The following is a 14,192-nucleotide window of genomic DNA, read 5'->3' on the forward strand; positions in this document are numbered from 1 at the left end:
TTTTCAACTGAGCTGGCACGAAAGCTGTTTTAGTTTTGTTAGGCACAACAGCCAACATGACTTTCGTTGTAAATGGATGTAAAGATTCACACTCTGGTGAGTATTTCTATATTTGCTCAAGGTCTTACTGATTTATTTTCAAACATTGATGTCTGTACTCTATTAGCACTGAAGTTTGCTGTTGCCACATATTTCAAAGGCACATTCCAACAGATTAGCTCTCAAAAATAAAATAGAAACGGGTTGCTGAACTTTCGAAATAATTATACCCCTTCCTTTTAAGGCCCCGTTTACACGATACCGGATTCACTTCATATCGGATTCGTTTCATACCAGATAGGCCTTCTCCTTACACGATGAGGACCCAATTCGATGTGAAATCACTCCGCTACGAAAGTGGTATGGAACCAATCCGATATATATCGGATTGGGTAAAGTGTAAACGCTCAAATCCGGTATCAACTTGCTCCGCAACCTCAGTTACAATCCATGTGGCCTCAACCCCACGTTTGGCGCGTTTTTTGCAACAAATTGTGGTTTAATTATTAAGAAAACAAGATGGGTGCTGGTAAAGAGAAAGTTTTCTTTACCACAGTGTCTTGCACACATTTTTCAGATAAGTCGAGAGTAGTCACTCTTGCAAATAGCGTACGAGATTTTCCCTAAAACAAAAGAATTTCTGGGGATTTTCCCTGGAAAAATTGGTAATCAATTGTTTTACAATCTTGCACTTATATTTGGCTATAAAATTTATAGAGTGATTTGCGCTTTCTGCTTATGCGAGTCAGAACATTCATTTGAGCAATAAATCTGCCTGGAAAGTACCACAATAATTGCCAATTATTTTAATATGGTTGGAATCACCACATTCTTGTGCATCGAATTATGTATGTTTAATCCGATTCCTTTGATAGTTTGGCTCTTAGGGAGAGAAAACCAAACATTATGACAAAATCGTTTACCTTAACCTTGAGCATCGCCAACTTTTTAAAACTTATTTCGTGTCTTTTCGATAGAATTTTGCCCCGTGTTCAAGGAAACAACAGTGGACAACGCAGATGTTTTGAACATGACCAGTTAAGCAAATCATACCTTTAAAATGTCAAATTTTTCAGATAGAATTGAATTTATACATCTTATTACAAATATGAAAAATAACATCTATGAAAATACAGTGAAATTTGAACTTTTGCCAAATTTTTTATCGCTAGATCTACGTAAGATCTATATTAGGGATTTCAACGCAGTAATTTTAACCCGGGATGACTCAACCCGGGATGAATCAACCAAGACTGACTGCGATAGGGGATTGAGTCCGGGTAACTTTTCTACTGTGCATGTGGAATTACGTCACGAATTGAAAAAGGCGCCAGTCTTTTCTGCATCTTTTTGTACATCGTCTGCTTTCTATTAAATTTTAAGGTTACGGTAGACGTTTTCTGGAAGAAAACATCCTTTTGATTTCTTTACATTCTAGTAGCCAAACTTTTAAGGCACACAATGATACCATGTTTGAAACTAGCAGAAGTTTAAAAATGCAAAAAAATTCATGTAAGCGGAAGTTTCCATAACTTCTTTATCAAAGTTTTTAGTTGAGGTCTGGAAATCGTTTGACTTGTTAAGCTGATTATCGTTGATTTGCGGCTGTGGTCACATGTCTAACTGGCACATCGTAGTAACCCATGTATGGCTGTATTTATTTAAACAGGCTTGTTATGACTTGATATGACTTGACCCGGATTACACTTTAGTTTACGAGTGTACCTTGAAAATGCGATCAGTAAATACCCCCGCTTTCGGCGGACTTACAGTCCTTCTAGATAGAGGTACGAAAAAGCTATTTTGTACCAAAGGTACCAATCGAATGGCTCAAAAATTTTCACACGGCCAGGACAGATGTCGGGTAAGCCAAGTGCGTCTCAAATTTCTGGTATATGCTCTGGTTCGTCTTTTATCTAAGAGGTTTTGAGCACAACTTTAAAAATGATGAATTGACAATTTTTGTTCAATCATTTGTTAAGTGTCATCAGAGGTCAATATCACAAAAAAACATGCGGATTTTCATCAGCAAATATTAGTACATAAAGATTCACAATTTTACATATTTACAAATTTCGTTTCTTCCATATATATACATGCTAGAATCATTTGAATAAAATACAGCAACTTTCTGCAAAAATTTATTAGCCTGTTTGTTTACCAAGGATTTTTAGATATTTATAAGTAAATGAAAAAAGTCTATAGATTATTATCAAATAATGACCGACCAAATGGTTCAGTTTTATAGCAACTTCCTGTTTTTTGCAAATTATCTTCACAGCTTTCGTCACACTTTGCTTCAGCGCCAGTATATTCAGTGGCTGTGGGCTGCAAATTAGGCCAATTATCTCAAAACTTTGATAATAAACTGACTTATTGATTTTATGCTAACTAACCTTCTTACTAAAACTAATCTAAAAGTCGTTGTACAGAAAAAAATACAAATAGACCAGATATTCAAACCAAGCCCCTTTTAAGCGATTTTCAAATCAATGATTTTATGTATTTATTGGCTCTAGATCAGTGTTTGAGACGCGAAAGGGATGATGTAAGACTATAACATTTTATACTTTGTCATTTGTTTCGTATTCGGCCCAATTTTCCAACCCAGCGGTCATATTCAAGTAATGTGCTCATAAATTTACTTAAAATTGATTTGTGACGTAGCCATTGGGGGTCCTGGGGACAGAACCCGCAAAAATTTGACTAAGTTACCGCTTTATAAATGCAAACAAGGCTTGAAATTAGTAGCAAACTTTGAGCCGCTATCAGCCCTAAACCCCTTAGTCCTCTGCCTTCCTGCCCAAGGTCTTCCTGAATTACCAGCCTTCTTCAAGTTAAATGATGTTATGCAACTGGGAAAACAGGCTCTTTTTGCTAACTGGTGTGACACTCACCTCAGGCTCCTTCTGAGCAGCTTGTCTTGAGGCTCCAAGATTTTCGTTTCTGCTCTTTGATAACTTGAGTCTGAAAATAAAATAAATTGTATCGCTTAAAATAAATTGTAAGCAAAAAAAAAAGGAATTACCAGGCAGGAAACTATAATTATGTTGCTATTTGGAGCATCATAGGTATGGCCACCCTTTGACCTTAACCAATTACAACACAGGTTATACTGAAGGTTATACCAAAATTTTTGTGTAGGTCAATCCTAATATGAAATACCTATATTGCAACTTGATCTCTATATGCACCAATCATCCTTGGAGTTTTTTATTGCAAACATTTATTTAAGGTAAGAATCCAACTTGCAAGCTGGTACTAATCAATGATAATATCAAACCAAGGTTTTTACGTTGAAATATTTCCTGACAATTCAACTGGCAAACACAGGGTGAAACTAGAATTTATTTGCGACTAGAATTTATTGCTCTACACATTAAAACACACATTAATTAACATTTGTAATGTTTTTCGAATATTAACCATGTATCTTAAAACTATGATGTATAATATTGCTGCCTATGATAAAGCAGTTAAAATCTTCATTTTCAAACAGAGTTTTCCTATGTTTGTATGTCCATGTTTCTTATATCATAAAACAGACCAGCAATGGTATTTTTACTCACGTCATATCCAGAGTGTGAATGCTCTGGCAAAATTTGTCATTGTCCTTCAAACACTGAAAGTACAGCTTTTCAATCTAAAATTTCAAATGATTTCTCTTAAGTATTTAAACTTTGCTTATCAAGGTCTAAATACAATGTTTTCTGACACTAAACCATTTAAATGCAACTGGTGCTATTTTCTTTGTATTGCTCTCGTCAATGACACTTCGCAATTTAATATGATTATCGAAGTTACTTTCGAGTAGAATCGATCTTTGAAAAAAACATCTGAGACATAACATATTTCTTTGTAGATCCTGTTTGATAGATTGGATTCTAACTAACCTCTTTCTTTTCCGCCAAAAGGCGATCGTTCTTTTTCTCTAACTCAACAACCTGCGTAGAGAAATGTTAAAATTGTTGATTTAATACAACCAAAATCAACGTGTAGAGATAACTTTCTACTTGTTTTATAAACCAAAAGCAATCGACACTTGAAGAAATACTAGTACATAAATGCTAAAGATACTAAAGAAACATATTTAAAAGTTGATATGAGACAACAGCCTGTGACAGGTACATTGTGATGTAGCAGCTAAGTGGCTGATTATTACCTGTGACTCAAGGCTTCGACTCTTTCGAACTATAAGATGTTGCTGAGATTCAAGCTTCTGCACCGATACCTGAGAAAAAAATAATATTAATTTCTCTCATGATTCTAGTCTTTATGGAATAGAAAAGATTTGTAAAAACCTGCGAGAAATGCTAACGAATTTGAAGAACAGTTTATATCGCCTTGTTATCAAACTAAAGAAGATCCTAACTATCATTTGCCTGTCTGCTGCATAATGCAAAGTTTGATATAGAGTCGCGTTAGATAACGTTTGTTGTCGTCTTGAAGTTTTTGTAATGCTCCTAATTCAATCAACATACAACACGTCATCAGGACGCTAGTATCAGGTGGTATAAGGAAGTTTTACTTTGTTACTGTGTGTAACCTTCGTAATAAAAACAACTAAAATGAGTCAACAGAATGTGAATTTTTGGTGGTTTTAGCCAGTCCTGTTTTGTTTCTGATGGGGTTTCACACCCTTATACTTCTAATTGATCTAATACGCCCTGCATTGTATTTCATCATATTAAACTTCCAATACGGCCTACATATAACAAATCAACTCAATAGAAATTAATTTGCATAATATATACTTCACAAATCACAATTATCATACTTTAGACCGGAAGTATTCGTTTCGCAGCTCGTCTCTCTCAGCCTTGATTTCTTTATATTTGGTTGCAAATTTCTGAAAGATGAATAGAAACTTGAATTTCATCAGAAAAATAAACTAAATCAAGGAATGTTGAAATGACTAAAATACTCCCAATTTTTTGAAGAATTAATTACTACAAGTCTATTTTTGAGATTAACTATATTTCTCAACCTTAGAAGAACTCTCGTTACATCAGAACTTAAATTCTATGTTATCTTTCCTGAGAGAGTTATTTATTAATCGATTCGGATCTACGGCTGTTTTTGACAAAAACTTTAGTAAAGATTCATTACACAAGATAATATGACTGCACTTCTAAACATTAATTACAATATTTTTAAATGCATAGTAGCCACTCTTACCTTGAAGTCTTCTTCATTTTCTTTGATAACTACAAAGAAAAAGAATTATCTTTAGTTGTGTTTCATATATAACCTTACTTCAAATAGACTTTTTCGTAATAAAATATACAAATTAAAACTAGTGTTTAACATATTGAGAATTAAAAACACTTGCCTTTTCCTCTTCTCTCTATCTCATATTCTAATTGTGTTATTTGGCAAAAGCAATTCTTCAGCTAAAATTAAAATTTTACTTTGATAAAGAAATGTATGCAATATTTCACTCAATGTAAACAGCAAATAAACACAAAAAGAATGTTTAATAGCATATTTCAATGATACTTCGAATGAGTCAAAGATAACATGAGGTACAATGATAATTAAATGATTATTTAGCAGTTTTAACAAGTTATAGTCAACAAGTTTTGATTATGAGTAAAGTAAAGTCCATTGCCAACCTTTGCCTCGTATTTATTGTTTTCTGCAAGTTTCCATCTTGGGTCATCTAGAAAAGAAACTTTCATCATTACCTGGTACCACCAATTGTTTTCTTTCGAGGGCCAGAGTAAGGGACGTCGTAAAGATTTTTAATTAATGGGACTCAAGCAGCTGAATAGTAAAACGATCGAATTCAGTATCATGTGACATGATTACCTCTTGGTCTGTTATCGTTCACTTCATAGACCTAAAAGTGCAAAGAAAGAAAATAAAAGATGACACGAAAGGTTTAGAAGTAGAATTTTAAAAATAAAAGAGATAAATATGAAAAATACTGACTAAATAAGAGTCATGAAAGATGCTTGGCCTGCCAAGAATTCGAGCTTTCTTCGATAAGAAGATTCTAAATATTTGCTACTGTTTATAAATATCATATATAATATATAATATAGATCAGCCTTACCGCTAGATTTTTCTTGCATTCAGCCAGCTCTGAAAAACACGAGATGAAGTGAAATTTAATTTCCATGTTAATTGCTTGAAAGAGTTTCCTGATTATCGCAGTAAGCGTACAGTTCGGGGAAGCAACTTAAAACCGTCCTGTTCTATAAACATAGAGCATAATTTCTAATCTTTATAATTTTGAGAAACGATACTTCGGTAAAGTAGTCTTGATACCAATAAAGAAAAGAAAAACAATTAAACTTACCATCACGAAGCTTGATCATTGCCTCTAAATTAAATTTATGACAGCCATCGATCTAAAATTTTAGAAATATTAGCAAATTTAGAGAATTGAGCAAAACTCATCTCATCTGAGAATAGAATAGAAACTGAAATAACAGAAAAGAAGGCTATTCTCACTTTGATTTCAAACTTGCTCCTGCGCTGAAGCTATTTGCATGAATTGAATTGAATTAAATTGAAACAACTTAAAACATCCTGCTTTGAAGAGTTTCTTTACATACCCACACACGCTTTCCCCAGGTCATCTCTTAATGAATCATAGATCACTCTGCTTATTAAATAGCACTACTTTATGTGTTGTCTGCCCCAGTCCCCAAACATTTTTGAAAGAATTTATATGTAGTTTAAAATCAATTGTGGCAAATTATCGAAGGCAAACTGACAATCAACATCATCATCAGTTTTAAGAACTTCTTCATTGACACCCCATTAATATCGCCCCCTTGTACATTGGTGCAATAAATACCCTAATTCTCTGCAAGCATTCTCAACTTGCTTTCAGTCACTGTACTTACCATGCCAAGCTCTGATTTGAGAACCTCCTTCTCTCTTTCAGTCTCATTTAAGCTAGCTTCATATTCCAACCTTTCCTTTGCCATAAACTTTTCTAAACTGATGCATTTCTGAAGCAACTGTTTCTTCTCCATAGAAAAAACCTCAGCAGCTGAATTAAAGTCAGCAAACATTTCTTCATTCTTTTTTTTGAATCTATCGACTTCGAGCTTAGCACGATTATACTGGCTCTCCATTTCTTTTAAATCTTTTTTCGTGCTTCGAACTTCACTGTAAAGTGCCTCGTTTTCGTCTTTGATTTTTCTTAGGCTCCCGAGATGAGATTTTAAATGGTCGATTTCTATTGCAAGGTCTGCCTTCCGTAGATTCAAAGAGGAAATTGTGCCACGTTGCTCTATGGCCACTTCTTGGTTCATTTTATAATCACTTTTGAGCTGATCAAATCTGATTTTGTAATCAGATATCTCTGACTTCAAACACTCATTCTCTTCGTGTGCCTCTAAGTATTTGAATTCTTCGTTTTCTAGCTTTTCTTGTAACTCAAGAACGTCTTCTGCTAGCCTCATCTTCTCTGTATCTTTCTCTCTGATGATTTCTCCCAAAAATAAAATCTCCTCCTGTAACCCTTTTACATCATCTTGTCGTCTATTCTGGTGCAATTCTAAATCATCAAGCTTGATTGCTTTTTCTAGCAGACCTTCATTTTCTTTTTCAAGAAGACCAAGCACCACTTCACATTCACTTTTCTCTTGCACAAGTTGATCAGCATGTGAGCGAAGTCTCTCATTCTCTGTCATCAAAGTGCTGTTTGTTTCACTCAGCAGTTCGATCTCGCTTTCCTTCTCTACTTGCCAGTCCAGATTCTTTCTCACGATGCCACGCTCACTAGATAGTTTCTGAAGCCTCTTTCTAAGGTCAGAGTTCTCTCGCTCAGTGAGCACTAATCTAGAAATGTCGTTTTGCAGTTCGTTGTTCTTTGCCAACACAGCATCGTGTCTGGTTTTCAGCTCGTTGTATTGAATGTTTTGCTCTGCAATAATTTTCTTAGCACGCTCCTCCCCTTTAAGCAAAATGCCGATGAAATCTTTCACATTTACTGCCTGTGAGCCAACTTCTGAACTGCATTGGTCTGAGCCCATTACATTTTGTCTAAGATCTTCCGTCAAAGGGCTCCACTCAGAAGATTTTGACCTCACAAGATCTTCAACCTCAGACCATTCATTGGCCTTCTTTGCAACTAATTCTAGATTTATTTTTGTATCTTCACAGATTAAATTAGCTTGCAATAGTTTCTCTTTTAAAGAATTTGGTTCTATTTTGGCCAGAATATCATTTGCTTCTTGAACTTTTTTACTCTCTATCAACTTGAGCGATTTCATCCTATCTTCATTTTGCTTTTCCAATTCTTCCCTAACTGTTTCGCATTCTACTTCTAAACTGAAGATGTACCCTTTGTCATTTGCTCTGGAAGAGACTTCCTTTTCGAGCTGTTTACTTAGAAAATCCACTTTTTGGGACAATTCTTCATTCTTTGCAGCAAGTACTTTGTTTTCAATCATTACTCTATCTTGCTTAAGTCTCTGCTTGTCTGCTTCTTTTACGCATAACTTAAGTCGGTTCAGCTCATCTTGCATGTCCTTACAACTCTGTTCCATGGCGTCATGATTTTTAAGCTTCTCTTTTGCTTTGATGCAATAGATCTTGAACTCCTCAAATTCAGAAAGAGTCGCAATGTTTTCAACTTCAATTAACAAACTGCCCTGTTGTGACTTTTCACGACCTTTAACAGCACTGCCAATGTTTGATGATTCTATCTCATTACTACAAACAGCAATGTCTTCCTTAGTTGACATCATTCTCTCGCATTCTCTTTTTGATCTAAAACCTGAAATGATAACAAGAACAAGAGGAAATTAGAAAGTTAAGAAAGGATATTAAATGAAGCACTATACTAGCAAAACTGTTAAAAGCAAGAACAACTTTTGTCTACATTTAAAATTGTTGAATTTACACTAAAAACAGCATATATACACAAGAATTATTTCATTTTTTAAAGTAAATGCTCACCAATGTCATCTGAAACAAAATTTGGAGGATTTTTAAAAAACAAAGCATTTGATATAATTTGATATAAATATATACCAATAGAATCATCATCAAAGGTGACTGCTATGTCATTGGAACCAAGTGCTGCTCTTTTTTGGTCCATCTGAACCAGTGGCTGATCTGGCGCTAGCGTGTCATATTCAACGGTGGATGTTGGCTCATCTGCGTCTTGTACGATGTTAATTGCCAATAAAGGTGTCACTTCTGCAGTGATGATCCCTTGTTGAAACTGGGAGACCGCGGTCTCCGATTCCACTGAAGATGGGGATTCTGTTCAAGAAATGTGGATGAATTAGAGAAGAAACCAACTTTTGACACTTAGAAAGCAATTCAAAGCAATAAAGAGTTTCCCGAAAGCTTGTAGTAAAACATACCAGTAGGATCTTCATCAAAGGTGACTGCGATGTCATTGGAACCAAGTTCTGGTGTATCCTTGTCAAACTGAGCCAGTGGCTGATCTGGTGATGGGGATTCGAATTCAGCGATGGCTGTTGGCTCATCTGCGTCTGGTGTGATGTCATTTGCCAATGAAGATGTCACTTCTGCAGAAAGGATCTCTTGTTGATGCTGGGTGACGGCGGTCTCCGATTCCACTGAAGATGGGGATTCTGTTTAAAAAATGAGGATAGATTAGAGAAGAAACCACCTTTTGTCACTTAGAATACGTTTTATATTTTGAATGTAAAATATTTTTAAGCAGGCAAGTGTTGGTTTCATATAATGCACAAACATACCAGCAGAATTTTCATCAAAGATGGCTCCAATGTCATTGGAACCAAGTTCCGGTGTATCCTTGTCAAACTGAGCCAGTGGCTGATCTGGTGATAGGGATTCGAATTCAGCGGTGGCTGTTGGCTCATCTGCGTCTGGTGTGATGTCATTTGCCAATGAAGATGTCACTTCTGCAGAAAGGATCTCTTGTTGATGCTGGGAGACGGCGGTCTCTGATTCCACTGAAGATGGGGATTCTGTTTAAAAAATGAGGATAGATTAGAGAAGAAACCAACTTTTGTCACTTAGAATACGTTTTATATTTTGAATGTAAAATATTTTTAAGCAGGCAAGTGTTGGTTTAATATAATGCACAAACATACCAGCAGAATTTTCATCAAACGTGACTGCGATGTCATTGGAAGCAGGTTCTGGTGTATCTTTGTCAAATTGAGCCAGTGGCTGATCTGGTGATAGCACGTCGAATTCAGCGGTGGCTGTTGGCTCATCTGCGTCTGGTATGATGTCATTTGCCAATGAAGGTGTCACTTCCGCAGAACGGATCTCTTGTTGATGCTGGGAGACGGCGGTCTCCGATTCCACTGAAGATGGGGATTCTGTTTAAAAAATGAGGATAGATTAGAGAAGAAACCAACTTTTGTCACTTAGAAAGCAATTCAAGGCAATAAAGAGTTTCCTGAAATCTTGTAGTTAAACATACCAGTAGGATCTTCATCAAAGGTGACTGCGATGTCATTGGAACCAAGTTCTGGTGTATCCTTGTCAAATTGAGCCAGTGGCTGATCTGGTGATAGGGATTCGAATTCAGCGATGGCTGTTGGCTCATCTGCGTCTGGTGTGATGTCATTTGCCAATGAAGGTGTCACTTCTGCAAAAAGGATCTCTTGTTGATGCTGGGAGACGGCGGTCTCCGATTCCACTGAAGATGGGGATTCTGTTTAAAAAATGAGGATAGATTAGAGAAGAAACCAACTTTTGTCACTTAGAATACGTTTTATATTTTGAATGTAAAATATTTTTAAGCAGGCAAGTGTTGGTTTAATATAATGCACAAACATACCAGCAGAATTCTCATCAAACGTGACTGCGATGTCATTGGAACCAGGTTCTGGTGTATCTTTGTCAAACTGAGCCAGTGGCTGATCTGGTGATAGGACGTCGAATTCAGCGGTGGCTGTTGGCTCATCTGCGTCTGGTATGATGTCATTTGCCAATGAAGGTGTCACTTCTGCAGAACGGATCTCTTGTTGATGCTGGGAGACGGCGGTCTCCGATTCCACTGAAGATGGGGATTCTGTTTAAGAAATGTGGATGAATTAGAGAAGAAACCAACTTTTGTCACTTAGAAAGCAATTCAAGGCAATAAAGAGTTTCCTGAAATCTTGTAGTTAAACATACCAGTAGGATCTTCATCAAAGGTGACTGCGATGTCATTGGAACCAAGTTCTGGTGTATCCTTGTCAAACTGAGCCAGTGGCTGATCTGGTGATGGAGATTCGAATTCAGCGGTGGCTGTTGGCTCATCTGCGTCTGGTGTGATGTCATTTGCCAATGAAGATGTCACTTCTGCAGAAAGGATCTCTTGTTGATGCTGGGAGACGGCGGTCTCCGATTCCACTGAAGATGGGGATTCTGTTTAAGAAATGTGGATGAATTAGAGAAGAAACCAAAGTTTGTCACTTAGAAAGCAATTCAAGGCAATAAAGAGTTTCCTGAAATCTTGTAGTTAAACATACCAGTAGGATCTTCATCAAAGGTGACTGCGATGTCATTGGAACCAAGTTCTGGTGTATCCTTGTCAAACTGAGCCAGTGGCTGATCTGGTGATGGAGATTCGAATTCAGCGGTGGCTGTTGGCTCATCTGCGTCTGGTGTGATGTCATTTGCCAATGAAGGTGTCACTTCTGCAGAAAGGATCTCTTGTTGATGCTGGGAGACGGCGGTCTCCGATTCCACTGAAGATGGGGATTCTGTTTAAGAAATGTGGATGAATTAGAGAAGAAACCAACTTTTGTCACTTAGAAAGCAATTCAAGGCAATAAAGAGTTTCCTGAAATCTTGTAGTTAAACATACCAGTAGGATCTTCATCAAAGGTGACTGCGATGTCATTGGAACCAAGTTCTGGTGTATCCTTGTCAAATTGAGCCAGTGGCTGATCTGGTGATAAGGATTCGAATTCAGCGATGGCTGTTGGCTCATCTGCGTCTGGTGTGATGTCATTTGCCAATGAAGGTGTCACTTCTGCAGAAAGGATCTCTTGTTGATGCTGGGAGACGGCGGTCTCCGATTCCACTGAAGATGGGGATTCTGTTTAAGAAATGTGGATGAATTAGAGAAGAAGCCAACTTTTGTCACTTAGAAAGCAATTCAAGGCAATAAAGAGTTTCCTGAAATCTTGTAGTTAAACATACCAGTAGGATCTTCATCAAAGGTGACTGCGATGTCATTGGAACCAAGTTCTGGTGTATCCTTGTCAAATTGAGCCAGTGGCTGATCTGCTGATAGGGATTCGAATTCAGCGATGGCTGTTGGCTCATCTGCGTCTGGTGTGATGTCATTTGCCAATGAAGGTGTCACTTCTGCAGAAAGGATCTCTTGTTGATGCTGGGAGACGGCGGTCTCCGATTCCACTGAAGATGGGGATTCTGTTTCAAAAATGAGGATAGATTAGAGAAGAAACCAATTTTTGTCAATTAGAAAGCAATTCAAGGCAATAAAGAGTTTCCTGAAATCTTGTAGTTAAACATACCAGTAGGATCTTCATCAAAGGTGACTGCGATGTCATTGGAACCAAGTTCTGGTGTATCCTTGTCAAATTGAGCCAGTGGCTGATCTGGTGATGGGGATTCGAATTCAGCGATGGCTGTTGGCTCATCTGCGTCTGGTGTGATGTCATTTGCCAATGAAGGTGTCACTTCTGCAGAAAGGATCTCTTGTTGATGCTGGGAGACGGCGGTCTCCGATTCCACTGAAGATGGGGATTCTGTTTCAAAAATGAGGATAGATTAGAGAAGAAACCAATTTTTGTCAATTAGAACGAAATTCAAAGCAATAAAGAGTTTCCTGAAATCTTGTAGTTAAACATACCAGTAGGATCTTCATCAAAGGTGACTACGATGTCATTGGAACCAAGTTCTGGTGTATCCTTGTCAAATTGAGCCAGTGGCTGATCTGGTGATAGGGATTCGAATTCAGCGATGGCTGTTGGCTTATCTGCGTCTGGTGTGATGTCATTTGCCAATGAAGATGTCACTTCTGCAGAAAGGATCTCTTGTTGATGCTGGGAGACGGCGGTCTCCGATTCCACTGAAGATGGGGATTCTGTTTAAGAAATGTGGATGAATTAGAGAAGAAACCAACTTTTGTCACTTAGAAAGCAATTCAAGGCAATAAAGAGTTTCCTGAAATCTAGTAGTTAAACATACCAGTAGGATCTTCATCAAAGGTGACTGCGATGTCATTGGAACCAAGTTCTGGTGTATCCTTGTCAAATTGAGCCAGTGGCTGATCTGGTGATAGGGATTCGAATTCAGCGATGGCTGTTGGCTTATCTGCGTCTGGTGTGATGTCATTTGCCAATGAAGATGTCACTTCTGCAGAAAGGATCTCTTGTTGATGCTGGGAGACGGCGGTCTCCGATTCCACTGAAGATGGGGATTCTGTTTAAGAAATGTGGATGAATTAGAGAAGAAACCAACTTTTGTCACTTAGAAAGCAATTCAAGGCAATAAAGAGTTTCCTGAAATCTTGTAGTTAAACATACCAGTAGGATCTTCATCAAAGGTGACTGCGATGTCATTGGAACCAAGTCCTGGTGTATCCTTGTCAAATTGAGCCAGTGGCTGATCTGGTGATAGGGATTCGAATTCAGCGATGGCTGTTGGCTCATCTGCGTCTGGTGTGATGTCATTTGCCAATGAAGATGTCACTTCTGCAGAAAGGATCTCTTGTTGATGCTGGGAGACGGCAGTCTCCGATTCCACTGAAGATGGGGATTCTGTTTAAGAAATGTGGATGAATTAGAGAAGAAACCAACTTTTGTCACTTAGAAAGCAATTCAAAGCAATAAAGAGTTTCCTGAAATCTTGTAGTTAAACATACCAGTAGGATCTTCATCAAAGGTGACTGCGATGTCATTGGAACCAAGTTCTGGTGTATTCTTGTCAAATTGAGCCAGTGGCTGATCTGGTGATAGGGATTCGAATTCAGCGATGGCTGTTGGCTCATCTGCGTCTGGTGTGATGTCATTTGCCAATGAAGATGTCACTTCTGCAGAAAGGATCTCTTGTTGATGCTGGGAGACGGCGGTCTCCGATTCCACTGAAGATGGGGATTCTGTTTAAGAAATGTGGATGAATTAGAGAAGAAACCAACTTTTGTCACTTAGAAAGCAATTCAAGGCAATAAAGAGTTTCCTGAAATCTTGTAGTTAAACATACCAGTAGGATCTTCATCAAAG

The 14,192-nt window shown here is 37.5% G+C and overlaps 1 protein-coding gene across 1 annotated transcript; it reads right to left on the bottom strand.

Moving 5' to 3' along the window:
• Positions 1-1,237: 1,237 nt before the first annotated feature.
• On the bottom strand, positions 1,238-5,121 carry LOC135690950 (uncharacterized). The gene is made up of 6 exons (XM_065208648.2): positions 4,817-5,121; positions 4,202-4,270; positions 3,933-3,983; positions 3,609-3,682; positions 2,937-3,006; positions 1,238-2,367 (listed from the first exon to the last, which is right to left on the bottom strand). The coding sequence occupies exons 1-6, from the start codon at positions 4,916-4,918 to the stop codon at positions 2,239-2,241; spliced, it is 495 nt and encodes a 164-aa protein (XP_065064720.2). The 5' UTR covers positions 4,919-5,121; the 3' UTR covers positions 1,238-2,238.
• Positions 5,122-14,192: the final 9,071 nt, after the last annotated feature.

The sequence above is a fragment of the Rhopilema esculentum genome, chromosome 4 (assembly GCF_057945365.1).
Source record: "Rhopilema esculentum isolate cy_ngs chromosome 4, ASM5794536v1, whole genome shotgun sequence".
NCBI classification, from domain to species: domain Eukaryota; kingdom Metazoa; phylum Cnidaria; class Scyphozoa; order Rhizostomeae; family Rhizostomatidae; genus Rhopilema; species Rhopilema esculentum.